The sequence below is a fragment of the Cetorhinus maximus genome, chromosome 14 (assembly GCF_964194155.1).
Source record: "Cetorhinus maximus chromosome 14, sCetMax3.hap1.1, whole genome shotgun sequence".
Taxonomy (NCBI): domain Eukaryota; kingdom Metazoa; phylum Chordata; class Chondrichthyes; order Lamniformes; family Cetorhinidae; genus Cetorhinus; species Cetorhinus maximus.
In genome coordinates, this window is record NC_135892.1 from 15,846,997 (window position 1) to 15,865,773 (window position 18,777).

General features: G+C 43.4%; 1 protein-coding gene across 8 annotated transcripts in view; it reads left to right on the top strand.

Annotated features, from left to right (window-relative positions):
- The window catches only part of utrn (utrophin), a 630,893-nt gene that overhangs the window by 549,839 nt on the left and 62,277 nt on the right, over positions 1-18,777 (top strand). For all 8 annotated transcript variants that reach the window (XM_078556557.1, XM_078556553.1, XM_078556558.1 and 5 more), the window contains one exon: positions 18,274-18,410. In XM_078556557.1, the coding sequence (XP_078412683.1) occupies positions 18,274-18,410 (137 nt within the window). The remainder of the gene's footprint in view (positions 1-18,273; positions 18,411-18,777) is intronic.

Below are 18,777 nucleotides of genomic sequence, written 5' to 3' on the forward strand. Positions count from 1 at the left end.
CCATCGCTGCAGGATGGCATAGATTGAGACCTGAGTATTGAAGGTATGTGACTTTTAGGAAGGACAGGAAATTTGGATAAGCTGGAAGGGTGACTCTTTTAATTAAAAACAACATTAGCACAATAGAGAGGGATGGCTTAAGAAACCAGGATATGGAAGCGGTTTGGGTAGAGATGAGGAATGATAAAGGCCAGAAGTCGCATATTGGAGTGGTGTTCAGGCCCCCTGACAGTAATCACATGGCAGGATGGGGTATCAAAGAAGAAAGTGGGAACTTGTCAGAAAGGTACAGCGATTATCATGAGGGATTTTAATCGACATATAGATGGAACAATCTGATGTGCAAAGATAGCACATCTGAGGAGCGTGTGAGAGGAGGACCCTGGGACAGGCGGTCAGTAGCACCTAGAGGAGAGTGTGAAAGGAAGACTCTGGGACAGAAGTCAGCAGCATCTAGAGGAGAGTGCGCGAGGAGAACCTTGGAGCAGCACCTAGAGGAGAGCAGAAAAGCTATAAAAACAGCACGAGAAGTGGCGAGAGTTTGAGAGCAGAGATGACTGAGGGAGTTCGGTGAGGAGGGAGGAGGTGCTCCTTTCCTTTTCTACCTTTCCTCAAAGAAAAGCGGTGACCTTGGCAAGTAGGACCTGGTGAGTAAATTAGTAAAGTGTAATATTTTTAAACAGGTTGCTGTACCAGGAATAAGGGAAATTTAGGGCCAATATAATAAAGTAATGTAAATAATCCAAAGTAGAATAAAGTTAACGTAAGGGAATAGAGTTAAGACATGGCAGGGCAGCTCAGTCGAGTGGAATTCATGTCCTGTGATATGTGCAAAGTCATGGATGCTACTGGTGTCCTAGCTGACCACGTGCAGAAAGTGCTACCAGCTGCAGAAACTTGAGCTCCCGGTTTCAGAGCTCGAGTGGCGGCTGGAGTCACGGTGGCACATCAGCGAGGCTGAGAGCTACGTGGATAGCACATTCAGAGAGGTGGTCACACTGCAGCTTAGGGGCCTGGAGACAGAGTGAATGGGTGACCACCAGGCAGCCCATCAGAAGTAGGCAGGTAGTGCAGGAATCCCCTGGGGTCCCACTCACAAATTGGTTTTCCATTTTGGAAGCTGGTGAGGGTGCTGGTTCTTCAGAGAAGTGCAATCAGAGCCAAGTTTGTGGCACCACGAGCGGCTCGGATGTACATGTGGGGAGGAAGAAGAAAGAAAGAAAGCAACAGTGATAGAGGATTCATTGGTTAGGAGAGCAGACAGGCATTTATGTGGCTGTAGAAGTGACTCCAGGATGATATGTTGCCTCCCTGGTGCTAGGGACAAGAATGTCACAGAGCGGCTGCAGGACATTCTTCTGGGGGAGGGTGATCAGCCAGAGGTCATGGTCCCCATTGGTACCAATGACTTAGGTAGGAAGGGGGATGTGGTCCTGCAATCAGAATTTAGGGAGCTAGGTATAAAATTAGCAAGCAGGACCTCAAATGTAGTAATCTCTGGATTACTCCCAGTACCACATGCCAGTGAGTACAGAAATAAGAGAATAAGGCAGATGAATGCTTGGCTGGAAAGATAGTGCAGGAGGGAGGGCTTTAGATTCCTGGGTCACTGGGACTGGCTCTGGGGGAGATGGCACCTGTACAAGCTGGCAGGTTGCACCTGAATAGAGCTGGGACTGAGTTCCTTGCAGGGCATTTTGCTAGTGCTGTTGGGAGGGCTTTAAGCTGACTTGGCAGGGGTGTGGGAACCAAGAGAAAAAATTAAAGAGGAATACCAGGGTGCACAAAATACTGGAAAGGGACAGATAGCACTAGTTTTGAAAATAGTAAGTTAATACGTGAAATCGGAGTGAAGAAGAAAGTAACGAAATCTAAATCAGGGTTACTATGCATGTATGTGAATGCATGGAGTCTAGTAAAAAGGATTGAGGAGTTACAGGCGCAGATTGCCATGCAGAAATATGATGTTGTGGTGATAACAGACCTGGCTCAAGGAATGGCAGATCTGGGTGTTAAATACTCCTGGGTATGAGGTGTTCGGAAAAGATAGGAAAGGAGGAGGGGTGGCGGTATTGGATAAGGAGAGCATTGCAGTGCTGGAGAAAGAGGATGTCCCAGAGGGTTCAAGGACAGAATCAATTTGGCCAGAGCTAAGGAACAAAAAGGGTGCAATTACTTTGCTCGGTGTAGTCTATAGGCCGCCAACTAGTGAGAAGGACATGGAAGAACAAATCTGCAGGGAAATTTCAGAGAGGTGCAAGCATTATAGAGTAGTTATAATGGGTGACTTTAATTACACGAATGTAGACTGGGACAGTGGTAGTGTAAAGGTTGGAGATGGGCAAAAGTTCCTAGTTTGTGCTCAGATGAATTTTCGACCGCAGTATGTGTCCAATCCAACAAAAAAAAGACGCATTCTTGAATCTTGTTGTTGGAAAGGAGGTGGGCCAAGTGGATCAAGTGTCAGTGGGGGAACATTTAGGAGACCGTGATCATTGTATTATACATTTTAGGATGATGATAGAAAAGGATATGGGCAATCCAGTGTAAGAATAATTAACTGGACAAGAGCCAACTTCAATAGGGCAAGAATGGAACTGGGCCAGATAGACTAGAACGAAAGATTGGCAGGAAAAACTGTAGCTGAACGATGGGCTAATTTCAAAAAAGAATTGGTTTGGGCACAGTCAAGGTATAGTCCATCGACAGGGAAAGGTAGAGCAAACAAATCCAGAGTTCCCTGGATGAAAAAGGAGATAGAAATTAAGATAAAAAAGAAAAAGTGTGCTCATGACAGGTGTCAGGTAGAAAATACAATTGAGAACCAAGACGAATACAGAAGGTTCAGAGGGGAGGTGAAAAAGCATATTAGAGAAGCGTAGAGGGATTATGAGAAAAGACTGGCAGCCAACATAAAGGGGAATCCCAAAGTCTACTATAGGCATATAAAGAGCAAAAGTGTGTTAAAAGGATGAGTAGGGCCGATTAGGGACCTAAAAGGGAATTTACACATGGACGAAGGGGCCATGGCTGAGGTGTTAAATGAATACTTTGCATCTGTCTTCACCAAGGAGATAGATGCTACCCAGGTCATGGTGACAGACGAGGAAACTCTGTCACTAGAAGGGTTCAAAATTGATAAGGAGGAAGTGTTGAATAGACTGTCGGTATTTAAAGTTGACAAGGCACTGGGACCGGACAAGATGCATCCAAGGATATTGAAGGAAGTGAGAATAGAAATTGCAGGGGCACTGGCCATAATTTTTCAGTCTTCCCTAGGCTCAGTGGAGGTGCCAGAGGACTGGAGAATCGCAAACATTACGCCCTTGTTCAAAAAAGATTGTAAGCAATTACAGACCAGTCAGTTTAACTTCTGCGGTGGGCAGGATTCCAGAAAAATTATTTGGGATAGAATCAGTCGTCACATGGAAAAATATGGGTTGATAAGGAAGAGCCAGCATGGATTACTAAAGGGGAAATCATGTTTAACTAACTTGTTGGAGTTTTTTGAAGAGGTAACAGAAAAGGTCGATGAGGGTAATGCTGTTGATGTGGTGTACATGGACTTTCAAAAGGCATTTGATATAGTGCCACCCAACTTGTGAGAAAAGTTATTGCTCATGGAATAAAAGGGACAGTAGCAACGTGGATACAAATTTGGCTGAAAAACAGGAAGCAGAGAGTAATGGTCAAAGGATATTTTTCGGGCTGGAGGAAGGTTTGTAGTGGAGTTCCCCAGGGGCCGGTATTGGGACCGTTGCTTTTCCTGATGTATATTAACGATCTAGATCTTGATGTGCAGGGGACAATTTCAAAGTTTGCAAGTGATACGAAGCTTTGGAGTGTTGTCAACTGTGAGGAGGACAGTGTAGAACTTCAAAAGGACATAGATAAGTTGGTGGAGTGGCAGATGAAGTTCAATGTGGAGAAGTGTGAGGTAATGCATTTTGGTAGGAAGAACATGGACAGACAATATAAAATAAGGGGTGAAATTTTGAAGGGGGTGCAGGTGCAGAAAGACTTGGGTGCATATGTGCATAGATCATTGAAGGTGGCAGGACAGGTGGAGAGAGCAGTTAATAAAGCGTATAGTATCCTGGACTTTATTAATAGGGGCATAGAGTACAAGAGCCAGGAGGTTATGCTGAATTTATAAGACACTTGTTAGACCTCAGCTGGAGTGTTGTGTACAGTTCTGTGTGCCACATTATAGGAAGGATGTGAACACATTGGAGAGAGTGCAGAAGAGGTTTACAAGAATGGTTGACAGGGATGAGAAGCTTCAGCTATGAAGAGAGGTTGGGACTGTTCTCCTTGGAGAGAAGAAGGCTAAGAGGAGATTTGATAGAGATGTTCAAAATCATGAGGGGGCTGTACAGAATAGATAGTGAGAAGCTGTTCCCTCTTGTAAAAGGATCAAGAATGAGAGGGCACAGATATAAAGTGATTTGCAAAAGAAGCAAATGTGACATGAGAGAATTTTTTGCGCACAACCAGTGGTTCGGGTCTGGAATGCACTGCCTGGAAATGTGATGGAGGCAGGTTCAATCGAGGTGTTCAAAAGGGCTTTAGATGGTTATTTAAATAGAAACAATGTGCAGGGGTACGGGGAAAAGGCAGGGCAATGGTACAACGTCATAATGCTCATTTGGAGAGCCAATGCAGACATGATGGGCCGAACGACGACCTTCTGTGCCGTTAAAATTCTGTGATAGCATAGATGATAAATTCATAGAATGTATTCAGGATAATTGTTTAGATCAGCACATTCTGGAACTCACCAGGGAGCAGGCTATACTAAATCTTGTATTGTGCAATGAGGTAAGATTAAGTAATTACCTCAAAGTGAAACTCTTTCGAGTTATCAACAGTCACAGATTGCAACTCTTTCGAGTACAATCACAGTTCTTGGTTTCCGGGAGTGGGACATGAACCCACAACCCTCTGATTCAAAGGCAAGGGTGCTATGAACTGAGCCATAGCTGACACCTCCCTCAAAGTGAAACTCTTTCGAGTTATCAACAGTCACAGATTGCAACTCTTTTCGAGTACAATCACAGTTCTTGGTTTCCGGGAGTGGGACATGAACCCACAACTCTCTGATTCAAAGGCGAGGGTGCTATGAACTGAGCCACAGCTGACACCTCCCTCAAAGTGAAGGTGAGCCAATGTAGCAGTGATCATAATTTGATTCAATTTTACGTTCAGTTTGAGGGAGAGAAGAGTGGGTCTAAGACTAGTATTTTAAGCTTAAATTAGGGCAATTACAAGGGCATGAAAGCAGATCTAGTGAAAGTGAACTGGCAATTTAGGTTAAGGGATCAGTCAATACAGATGCAGTGGCAGACATTTAAGGGGATATTTCAGAATAGATACATTCCAACGACAAAGAAAATTTCCAAGGGGAGTATCCACTATCCGTGGTTAACTAAAAAAGTTAAAGATAGTATCAAACTTAAAGAAAAAAAATATATAATTGTGCAAAGATGGGAGGCAGGTCAGAAGATTGGACAGAATATAAAGGACAGCAAAGAATGACCAAAAGATTAATAAGGAGGGAAAAAAATAGAGTATGAGAGAAAGCTAGCTAGAAATGTAGAGGTAAATGGTAAGTGTTTCAATAGATATTTTAAAAAAGGAGAATTAACAAAGTGAGCATTTATCCTATAGAAACTGACTCTGGGGAGTTACTAACGGCAAATAAGGAGAAGGCAGATGAATTGAGTAGGTCTTTTGCATCGGTTTTCACTATAGAGGATACAAGTAACATCGCAGTAATAGCTGTAAAACTAAAGGGAGGGAGGAACTCAAAAAAAAAAAAAATTACAATCACCAGGGAAGTGGTATTTAGGAAATTGTTGGAACTGAGCGTTGACAAGACCCAGGGTCCTGATTGATTTCATCCTAGGCCTTAAAACAAGTGGCTAGTGAGATAGTTGAAGCATTGGTTTTAATTTTCCAAAATTCACTAGATTCGAGGAAGGTTCCATTCGATCGAAAAAAAGCTAATGTAACTCCTGTATTCAAAAAGGGAAAGAGACAGAAAGCAGGAAACTATAGGCCAGTTAGCTTAACATCTGCCATAGGGAAAATATTAGAAGCTATTATTAAAGACGTTATAACATGGCACTTAGATAAATTCAAAGTAATCAGACAGAGTCAGCATTGTTTTGTGCAAGGGAAACCATGTTTAACCAATTTATTGGAGTTCTTTGAAGAAGTAACATGTGCTGTGAATAAAGGGGAACCGGTGGATGTACTGTACTTAGATTGTCAGAAGGCATTTGTTACGGTGCCTTATCAAAGGTTATTGCAGAAAATAGAAGCTCATGGTGTTGGGGGTAACATATTGGCATGGATAGAAGATTAGCTAGCTAACAGGAAACAGAGTAGGCATAAATGGCTCATTTTCTGGATGGCAGGATGTGATGAGTGGTGTGCCATAGGGATCAGCGCTGGAACCTCATATAAATGATTTTAATGAATGGACCGATGGTATGGTTGCTAAATTTGCTGATGACGCAAAGAAAGGTAGGAAAGTAAGTTGTGAAGAGGACATAAGGAGGCTACAAAAGGATATAGATAAGTTAGGTGAGTGGGCACAGTTCTGGCAAATGGAGTATAATGTGGGAAACTGTGAGGATGTCCATTTTGTCAGAATGAATAAAAAAGAGGCATATTATCTAAATGGTGAGAGATTGCAGAGCTCTTAAGATGCAGAAGGATCTGGGTGTCCTAGTGCATGAACCACAAAAGGTTAGTATGCAGTTGCAGCAAGTAATTAGCAATGCTAATAGAATGTTATCATTTATTGCAAGGGGAATTGAATACAAAAGTTATGGAGGTTATGCTTCAGTTATACAGGGCATTGGTGAGACCACACCTGGAGTACTATGTGCAGTATTGGTCACCTTATTAAAGGAAAGATGTAAATGCATTAGAAGCAGCACAGAGAGGGTTTACTAGATTAACACCTGGAATGAACGGATTGCCTAATGAGGAAAGGCTGGACAGGCTAGGCTTGTATTCGCTGGAGTTTAGAAGAGTAAGAGGTGACTTGATTGAAACATATAAGACCATAAGTTCCGAGCTCCCCGGCATTGGATTTGGGAGGTACCGCAAAGATGCGTTGGAGAATCCCTCTTTGGGATTCCCAGGTAAGGGTTTGCATGGCAATTGCCCAGAAGCGCTAACTTACTCTGGACAATTGCCCTTCTCTGAGAATCATCCGAAAATGTGATTTAAATTGTAAACGTCGGATGGTTTTGTCGGGGTTACACCAATCGTTACCTGGAAAAAGTTTAAAGAATGAAAACCGCTTTTAATTTCTGGGTTGTAAGCACACAGATCAACCCCCACGGGGCTCCCCCCCAACCTCCGACCCCCCCCAACCTCAGGCTCTCCCACCCTCTGATCCACCCCACCCCCCAAATCCCATCCATTTACCTTAGACACTTACCTTCTCCCTGGCCGGTCACTTTCACTGGGCCCTTTAAACTTACCTGCTTTATGGCAGCAAGAGTTGTAAAAAGGGGGGCATGGCCTCCTTGAATCCACCGGAACTGCATTTCGCTGGAGCCTGCAAGGAGTCTTTTGATGCTGGCCCTGAGCAGCTCCTGTGGTTGGAAGTGTCAGCGTAATTTTCAAGGGCAGTTAAGTGTGCATTTATTTCTTCTATTTCCTGAGGACCATTTCTTTTCCACACTAGTTGGAAGTTATGACCCATAAGATCCTGAGGGGATTTGACGGGGTGGATGTGGAAAAGATGATTCCTCTTCTGGGAGAATCTAGAACTTGGGGTCACTGTTTCAAAATGAGGGATCGCCCAGTTAGGACAGAGATGAGGAAAAACCTTTCCTCTCAGAGGGTTGTGAGACTTTGGAATTCTCTTCCTCGAAAGGTGGTTGAGGATCCTTGAATATCTTTAAGGCAGAGGTAGATAGATTCTTAATAAGCAAAGGGTTGAAAGGTTATCAGAGGTAGGCAGGAATGTGAAGTTGAGGTTACAATCAGATCAGCCATGATCTTATTGAATGGCAGAGCAGGTTTGAAGGGCTGTGGGGCCTATCCCTTCTCCTAATTCAGAGTTTGTGACATCCTTTTGGGTTTTATAAATAGGGCATCAATACAACAAGTACTACATTTCTACAAAATATCGTTCGATCATAAATGAGTACTGTGTGCAGTTTTGACCATCTCTTTGTAGAAAGGGCATTAAAACCAGGCAGTAGATTCATCAGAATGGTGCCGGCAAGAGAAACCAGAATTAAGAGGAACTACGTGTTGCTGGGGCTATTTTCACTGTAGCAGAGAAGCTTAAGAGGAGATTTAATAGAGGTTTTCAAAAGGATGATGCAGAAATTTCCTTCAGTTAAATATTGGGAAGACCTAAGCCATTGCCTTCAGTTCACACTACAAACTCTAGCCACCGCCTAGAGGAGCATAGAATGTACAGGGGTGAAATTAAAAAGAAAATTAGGAAAACAAAGAGAGGGTTTGAAAAAGTATTGACAAGTAAAATCAAGGAAATCTCAAAGATGTTTTATAAATAAAGAGTAAGAGGATAACTAAGGAAAGAGAAGGGCTGTTTAAGAGACCAAAATGTTAACCTGTGTGTGGAGGCGGAAGATTTAGACATGGTTCTTAATGTTTTGACAAAAGATGGGGAAATGCTGATGCTTTTTAAATCTTTCATGGGATATGAGTGTTGCTGGCTGGGCCAGTATTTGTTGCTCATCCTTAATTGCCCTTGAGAAGGTGGTGGTGAGCCACCTTCTTGAACCACTGCAGTCCATGTGGTGTAAGTACACCCACAGTGCTGTTGGAAAGGAGTTCCAGGATTTTGACCCAGTGATATAGTTCCAAATCAGGATAGTGTGTTGCTTGGAAGGCAACTTGCAGGTAATGGTATTCCCATGCATCTGCTGCCCTTGACCTTCTAGGTGGTAGAGACCGTGGTTTCGAAGCTACTGTTGAAGGAGGCTTGACGTTTTGCTGCAGCCGCATCTTGTATGTAACACATTGCTGTCATTGTGCATCTGTGATGGAGGGAGTGAATGTTTAAGGTGGTGGATGAGGTGCCAATCAAACAGGCTGCTTTGTCCTGGATGGTATCGAGCTTCTTGAGTGATGTTGGAGCTGCACTCATCCAGGCAAGTGGAGAGTATTAGAACCATAGAAAAGTTACACCACAGAAAGAGGCTATTCAACCCCTCACGTGTGCCAGGCAAAAAAGATAAAAATTAAAAAAAACTAGCTGCCCATTTTAACTCCACCTTCCAGCACCTGGTCTGTAACCCTGTAGAACACAGCGCTTTAGGTGCAGATCCAGGTGCCTTTTAAATGAATTGAGGGTTTCTGCCTCCACCATCAAACTAGACGGTGAATTCCAAACACCCACCACCCTCTGGGTGAAGAAGTTTTTCCTCATGTCCCCTGTAATCCTTCCACCAATCACCCTAAACCTGTGCTGCCTGGTAATTGACCCCTCTGCTAAGGGAAACAGATTAGACTTCCTGTCTAGTCTATATAGGCCCCTCATAATCTTGTACACCCGTCAGCCTCCTGAGTTCCAAGGAAAACAACCCCAGCCTATCCAATCTTTCCTCAGAGCTGCAATTTTCAAGCCCTGGCAACATTCTTGTAAATATCCTCTGCACTCTCTCCACAGCAATTATGTCCTTCCTGTAAATGTGGTGACTAGAAACAGTACACAAAATTACAGCTGCAGCCAAACCAACATTTTATACAGTTCCATCATTACATCCCTGCTTTTGTATTCCATACCTTGTCCAATAAAGGAAAGCATACCATATGCTTTCTTTGCCTTAGCCACCAGTCCTGCTACCTTCAGGGACCTGTGGACATGCACACCAAGGTCTCATACTTCCCCTACCCCTCCCAATATCCTCCCATTTGTTGTGTATTCCCTAGCTATGTTTGCCCTCCCCAAATGCATTACCTCTCACTTTTCTGGATTGAATTCCATTTGCCACTTTTCCTCTCACTCAACCAAACCATTGATATCATTCTGGAGACAACAGCTACCCTCTTCACTATCAACTACATGGCCAATTTTTGTGTCATCTGCAAATTTCCCAATCATGTCACCCCTTCCACAAACATTCACCCCCTCCACCACCGACGCACAGTAGCAGCAGTGTGCACCATCTACAAGATGCACTGCAGAAATTCACCAAGGCTCCTTAGGCAGCACCTTCCAAACCCATGACCACTACCACCTCGAAGGACAAGGGCAGCAGATAGATGGGAACACCACCACCTGGAAGTTCCCCTCCAAGCCACTTACCATCCTGACTTGGAAATATATCGCCGTTCCTTCACTGTCATTGGGTCAAAATACTGGAACTTTCTTCCTAACAACACCGTGGGTGTACCTACACCACATGGACGGCAGCGGTTCAAGGCGGCAGCTCACCACCTTCTCAAGGGCAACTAGGGATGGGCAATAAATGCTGGCTTAGCCAGTGACACCCACATCCTGTAAATGAATTAAAAAAGAATTCAGCGAATAGCAAGGAACCCAACACAGCCCTTTGGAATTGCCACTGGAAACCGTTTTCCATTTGTAAAAACATCCATTAACCATTACCCTTTGTTCCTATCGCTGAGCCAATTTTGAATCCAACTCATTATATTCCCCTATATCCAATGGGCTTTTACTTTTCTGACCAGTCTGCCATGTGGGACCTTGTCAAATGCCTTACTAAAATCTATGTAGACAACATCCACTGCACTACTCTCATCAATCCACCTTGTTACTTCCTCAAAAAATTCAATTAAATTAGTAAGACATGACCTTCTCCTAACAAAACAATACTGACTATCCCTGATTAATCTGTTCCTTTTCTAAATGACAGTTTATCCTGTCTCAGATTTGATTCTAATAATTTGCCCACCACAGAAGTCAGACTGACCGGCCTATAATTATTTGGTCTATCCCATGCACCCTTTTTAAATAATGACACAATGTTCGCAGACCTCCAATCCTCTGGTACCTCACCTGTATCGAGTGAGGATTGGAAAGTGATCCTCAGAGCTTTCTTTAAGGCTTCCTTTAACAACCTGAGATACAATCCATCTGGTCCTGGTGACTTATCCACGTTCAAGGATGTCCAGTACATCCTCTCTCACTATGCTTATTGTATTTAACATTTCATACTCCTCCTCTTTAATTAGAATATCTGCATCATCCCTCTTCTTAGTGATGACAGAGACAAAGTACTCATTAAGAACCCTGCCCACATCTTCTACATCAGCGCACAAGTTACCATATACATCTCTGATAGGCCCTACCCTTTCCTTAGTTATTCTCTTGCTATCAATGTACTGGTGAAACATCTTTGGATTTTCTTTGATTTTACCTGCAAATATTTTTTCATATCCTTTCTTTGCTTTCCCAATTACCTGTTTTACTTCACCCCTGTGCTTTCTATATTCCTCTAGGCTTTCTACAGGATTAAGTTTTTTTTGTAACTGTCATAAGCTTGCCTTTTTTTGCTTTATCTTACCTTGTATACTTGTAGATAACCAGTGGGCTCTAGATTTAGCAGTACCGCCCTTTTGCTTTGTGCGGACATGTCTACACTGTGCCCGTAGAATCTCGCCTTTGAATGCCTCCCACTGGTATGTCCCTGATTTCCCTCCAAGAAGCTGGAACCAGTTCACGTTTGCTAGATCACCCCTCAGCTTCTTAAAATTTGTTTTTCCCCAATCTATCTCCAAAATGGTTACCCACTGTTACCTTCATCCATTTGCCTAGCTTTATTTCCTAAGACTAAATCTAGAATTGCACTCCCTCTTGTTGGGCTTGTTCCGTGCTGGCTAAAAAAGCTCTCTTGAGTTCTTTTTTATTCATTCACGGATGTGGGCTTCGCTGGCTGGGCCAGCATTTATTGCCCACCCCTAATTGCTCTTCAGAAGGTAGTGGTGACCTGCCACCTTGAACCGCTGCAGTCCATGTGGTGTAGGTACACCCACAGTGCTGTTAGGAAGGGAGTTCCAGGATTTTGACCTAGCGACACTGAAGGAAAGGTGATATATTTCCAAGTCAGAATGGTGAGTGACTTGGAGGGGAACTTCTAGGTGGTGGTGTTCCCATCTGTCTGCTGCCCTTGTCCTTCTAGATGGTAGTGGTCATGGGTTTGGAAGGTGCTGTTGAAGGAGCCTTGGCGAATTCCTGCATTGCATTTTGTAGGTGGTACACACTGCTGCTACTGTGTGTCGGTGGTGGAGGGAGTAAATGTTTGTGGATGTGGTGCCAGTCAAGCAGGCCACTTTGTCCTTGACAGTGTCAGGTTTCTTGAGTGTTATGGGTGCTGCACTCTTCCAGGCAAGCAGGGAGTATTCCATCACACTTCTGACTTGTGCATTGTAGATGGTGGACAGGCTTTAGGGAGTCAGGAGGTGAGTTACTTGTCACATGGTTCCTAGCCTCTGATCTGCTCTTGTAGCCACAGTATTTATATGGCCTGTCCAGTTCAGTTTCTGGTCAATGGTAACCCCCAGGTTGTGGATAGTGGGGGATTCAGTGATGGTAATGCCATTGAACACCAAGGGATGATGGTTGGATTCTCTCTTGTTGGAGATGGTCATTGCCTGACACTTGTGTGGCGTGAATGTTTCTTGCCACTTTTAGCCCAAGCCTGTATATTGTCCAGGTCTTGCTGCATTTGGGCATGGACTGCTTCAGTATTTGAGGAGTCGTGAACGGTGATGAACTTTGTGCATCAACAGCGAACATCCCTACTTCTGACCTTATGATGGAAGGAAGGTCACTACCCTGAGGAACTCCTGCAGTGATGTCCTGGAGCTGAGATGACTGACCTCCAACAACCACAGCCATCTTCCTTTGTGCTAGATATGACTCCAACCACCGGAGATTTTTCCCCCTGATTCCCATTGACTCCAGTTTTGCTAGGGCTCCTTGATGCCACACTCTGTCAAATGCTGCCTTGATGTCAAGGGCAGTCACTCTCACCTCACCTCTGGAGTTCAGCTCTTTTGTCCATGTTTGAACCAAGGCTGTAACGAGGTCAGGAGCTGAGTGGCCCTGGCGGAACTCAAACTGGGCATCAGTGAGCAGGTTATTGCTAAGCAAGTGCCGCTTGATAGCACTGTTGATGACCCCTTCCATTACTTTACTGATGATCGAGAGTAGACTGATTGGACGGTAATTGGCTGGATTGGATTTGTCCGTACTTTTTGCGTACAGGACATACCTGGGCAATTTTCCACATAGCTGGGTAGATGTCAGTGTTGTAGCTGTACTGGAACAGCTTGGCTAGGGGCGTGGCAAGCTCTGGAGCACAAGTCTTCAGTACTATTGCAGGAATATTCTCACTAGCTAATCTCTGTGCGAGGACATTCGTCCTGGTCCTATTCAGGTGTAGACCGTCCGCTTGTACAGATTCCATCTTCCCCAGAATTGGTCCCATTGCCCCAGAAATCTACAGTCCTCCCTCTTGCACCATCTCTCCAACCCCACACTCATCTGGTGCATTCTTCTATTTCCATGCTCACTAGCACGTGGCTCTGGAAGTAATCCAGAGATTACTACCTTTGAGGTCCTGTTTGCTAATGTCTTTCCTAACTCCCTGAACTCTGCCTGCAAGACCTCATCCTTTTTTCCATCTAAACTGCTGGTACCAATGTGAACCACGACCTCTGGCTGTGCACCCTCACCCTCCAGAATGCTCTGAAACCACTCAGTGATACCAATGACCCTTGCACCAGGGAGGCAAGATACCATCCTGGAATGACGTCCGAGACCACAGAAGCATCTGTCTGTTCCCCTAACTATAGAATCACCTACCACTATTGCTCTCCTGCCTTTTCTCCTACCTCCCTGCACAGCTGAGCCAACCATGGTGCTCTGGTCATGACTCTCACTGCTGTCTCCAGAGGAACCCTCTCCCCCATTGGTACTCAGAACTGAATACCTGTTAGAAAGTGGGATGTCCTCGGGGGGGTCTGTTGCACTGTCTGCCTTGCCTTTCTTGTCTGTCTGATGGCCACCCAGTCCCTCTCTGCCTGCTTTTTCTTAAGCTGCAGAATGACTACCTCCTGAAACGTGCTATCCACGTAGCTCTCATCTTCGTGAATGCTCTCATCTTCGTGAATGCTCTCATCCTCGCGAATGCTCCTCAATGACACCAGCAGCTCTTCAAGTTCCAAGATACGACGCTTGAGTTTTTACATTTGGTGGCACTTTTTGCACATGAAGTTGTCCAGGACATGGGTAGCATCCTGGAGTCCCCACATGGTACAGGATGTGCACTTGATGGGTATGAGCAGCCCTGACATGCCTTTAATTATTTATTTACTACACTGAAATTGGAATTTAAGTAAACACAATAAAATGTTAACTCTCGCTCTGTTCTCGTGCTGGTTTCTTTCAAAGCTCCAATTCTCCCTGGAACTCTTGCTCTATCTTTGCGGTTGTTATTTTTAAAATCCCGACTCTCATAGAAACGTAGAAAATAGGAGCAAGAGCAGGCCATTCGGCCCTGTGAGCCTGCCCCACCATTCAATAAGATCATGGCTGATCCTCTATCTCAATGCCATACTCCTGCACTCTCCCCATACCCCTATCTATCTATATGCTTCTTAAATATATTCAAATACTTGGCTTCTACAGCCTTCTGTGGTATAGAATTCTACAGTTTTACCACCCTCCGAGTGAAGAACTTTCTCCTCATCTCAGTCCTAAATGGCCTACCCCGTATCCTGAGACTCTGATCGCTTGTTCAAGATCCCCCCTGGCAGAGGAAACATCATCCCTGCATCCAGTCTTTCCTGAGATAATAGCAAAATGCTGCGGATGCTGGAAATCTGAAATAAAAACAGAAAATGCTGGAAAAACTCGGCAGGTCTGGCAGCACCTGTGAAGAGAGAAGCAGAGTTAACGTTTCGAGTACGACTGAAGAATAGCCATACGGACTGGAAAGGTTAACTGTTTTTCTACCCTGTCAAGTCTGCTCAGAATCTAATATCTCAATGAGATCACCTCTCATTCTTCTAAACTCCAATGAGCAGGCCCAACCTGCTCAGCTTTTCCTCGTAAGACAACCTTTTCACCCCAGGAGTCAGCCTAGTGAACCTTCCCTGAACTGCATCCAATGCAAGTATATCCTATGACTGCAGCCGATGTTGTTCGCTGAGCAAGCCAAATTGCAGAGAGAAACTTGTTTTTAATATACAAAACAAAAAAAGTTATGATCAGTAAAACGAGGGTAAAATTACTGATCCCAGAAGCATAGAACCCTAGTAATGCTTTTAGGATTTTAAAGCTATAAGATTTATTAACAGGAAGAAAAAATAACTTAAACACACAAGATTAAAATTATACAGTTGAAACAGTCTTACAAAATATTCCCCCCAAAAAACCCACTTGGTTAGAACACACAAGTAAACTACTTGGCAACAGCTCCCTTATAGATTTTTAACCATTAAAAATCCAGTAATATTGCCCAAGGCAAATGCTATGTTAATAAAGTATATAACATGACTTCTTACTTTCTTCCACTCCACTGTGGAAACCTGAAGAAAGTTCAGAAACAGACTGCTTTCTGAAACCAAAGACTTTTCTGGTTTGAAATTGAATGGCTACTTCAAATATGCAACTTTTCTCAGCACAGAACTGGTATCAGGACATCTCCCCCGCACAGCCACCTCAACTCAACTAATCCTCTCTCCTTAAATATCTTTTTTTTTTCTTTTCATCCTAGGCTCCATTGTCTTAAGCACCTCTTTGAAGTCAACTTTTCCAAAATATAAAAATCTTTCACGTCTTCCTATTGCCTCCACTTTCGGGTCAAATAAAATTTAATAACCTTCCTTTGTTTACTTATTAAATGTTTGTAAGTTGTAGAAGTCCCTTAAACACCTTTGAAATTTAGCAGCTGAAAAGTCAAGTCCTTACCTATCACCGAATGCAAATTTTAAAACCCAACTCAATTACTTGTAATTCCAACTTCACCATAGCCTCTCATTACAAATGCATGCATCTAGTGCCTTTACCTTTTACCTCTCAGTTCCCACAGACAAGCTGTCTTTACTAACCTTCCCCCCAGTTTAATTAATCATGGACATACACACACTCACACACACACACACACACACAGCCTTCTTTACAGAATACCACCATATCCCCAAAAATATTAAAATAATAACATCCATCTTCACAGTAAGGAGACCAAAACTGTACACAGTACTCCAGGTGAAGTCGGCACCAGAGTCGGCTGTGCGCCCAACGAACAGTCAAAGTCCTGTAAAGCCATTAATAAACCAATAAAGGATGTGCGGGCGGGATGAGGTTTCATGAAGGGTTTATTACATTAATAAATACTCTTTGAACATTTCAAAAACATGTCCCAGCTCATGTGACGCTGTCATATGAGGGGACATGTGTAAATGATCTTTACCTTATTTATTTAAAATTCTCATTTTGAAATTAATCTCCCTGAGGCAGCTTCCGACTCTCCCTCCTTCCCCTGCCTGCACAGGTAACACTGAGAGCTACTGGGCGCATGTCACGCTGGGAGGGCCTTAATTGGCCCGCCCACATAAAATGGCGGCACACAGCTGATCGCAGGCGGCGATCGACCTGTCCGACGGGGAGTAAATTCTCCCCCAAGTGTCAGTGGGAGAACATTCAGGGGACAGTGATCATTGTATCAAAAGGTTTAGGATGACTGTGGGCAGGGGCAATGAGCAATCCAGAATAAGAATAATTAACTGGGGGAAAGTCAACTTCAATGGGGTAAGAACGTATCTGGGCTAGATTGGCAGGAGAAATGGTAGCTGAATGACAGGCTACCTTCGAAGAAGAGATGGTTTGGGCACAGTCAAGGTATATTCCCTAAAAAGGGAAAGGTAGGGCAAACAAACCAGAGCTTCCTGGATGAAAAAGGAGGTAGAAATTAAGATAAATAAGAAAAAGAGTGCTTATAACAGACGCCAGGTAGAAAAAAACAATTGAGAAGCAGGCTGAATACAGAAGATTCAGAGGGTGAGTAAGCAAATCAGAGAAACAAAGAAAAGAGACTGGCAGCTAACATAAAACGGAATCCCAAAGTCTTTTCTAGGCGTATAAATAGTGAAAGGGTAGTAAAAGGAGAAGTCGGGTTGATTAGGGACCAAAAAGGGGATTTATGCATGGAGGCGGGTGGCATGGCTGAGGTATTAAATGAATACTTCGCATCATAAGAACATAAGAAATAGGAGCACGAGGTTATTTATTAATTCTGCCTCGCTACACATTACCAGGTTTAAACTTGCCTGTTCCATGATTGGTTCTAGAACGTATTGTTCTAAGAAACTATCCCAAATACACTCTTATGAATTCATCCTCCATGCTACATTTGCCAATTTGATTTATCCAATATATGTGAAGAGTAAAATCTCCCACGATTATTGCAGTATATTTCGTACAAGCCCCCATTATTTTTTGATTTATACTCTGCCCTACAGTATAGCTACTGTAAGGGGGCCTATAAAGCACCCCCACCTTTGACTTTATTCCTCTGCTATTTCTTATCCCCACCCAAACTGATTCTATATTTTTATCCTCCAACCCAAGATAATTTCTCACTACTGTACTGATCTCATCCTTGATTAACTGAGCTACCCTGCCTCCTTTTCCTTTCTTCCTGTCTTTCTGAAATGTTATAGTCAAAGAATGCTGCAACACAGCAGAAGGCCATTCAACCCAGTGTGTCGGATGGGTAATTATATCTGGTTTGATTGGACATAAGTGCATTATGGTTAAAATAATTAGCTCTTCAACCAGAAAGATTTGAACCCTGCAACTGCTTGATATTTGATATCATTTAAGTAGCTTGTTTCAATGCTTGGCCACAAGATTGAGGATTCTATGAAGGCAAGGCCTTGTGTCTCAAGGGGAGCGAAGAACCAGATGTTTACACCTTCAAAATGCTGTGTTTTACCCAGGTGATGCAAAACCTGACAATTAAAATTGAGTTTATTAAAACTGAGTTGAAACTCGAGGGCAATGCCGGCTTAATTGTCCATAACCGATCATTCAGGCATATCTAATCCTTTGTCATAATCTTACAGGTTTTGTAAAGACAAGTTCAGCTTGATCCTCAGAGGTTCCCACTCTATTATTTTCCACCCTTAAAGACATTTAGTCCAGGAAATATAACTTTATAGATTGCGTGTGATGGAGTGAGTTGAATGGGTTGGTTCATGTCAATCCTTAACTAAATTTAAATTTTTTTACTCTTTTAGACAACATCAGGTGAAGATGTACGTGATTTCACCAAGGTGCTGAAAAATAAGTTCAGATCAAAGAAGTACTTTGCCAAACATCCCCGCTTGGGTTATTTGCCAGTGCAAACAGTCCTAGAAGGCGAGAATCTTGAGATGTAAGTTTGATGATGTAAGATTTGCAAATATATAAATTCCTGTTTGTGGAATGACAAGTATTGCAGCACACTTCAACCTGCAGTTTAGAGAGAGGAGGAGGTTTTTAATCTGTGTGTATACTACAAATTACACAATACAGCAGGTAACACGGCATTAGATGGAAGCACTGGTGCACTTTGAACTCACCTCCAGAAAATCACAGTTACCCACCCAGAGAGCTGGTTAATACTGTCATTGAAAGGAACATGTAGCCTTCTTAGTTATTTTACTCTCTCCAATAGTTTTGTCCCTCTCTCCTTCAAATCTGCCATCATCATTCCACTCCTCAAAAACGCAACCTTTGAATCCCCCATCCCTGCAAACTGC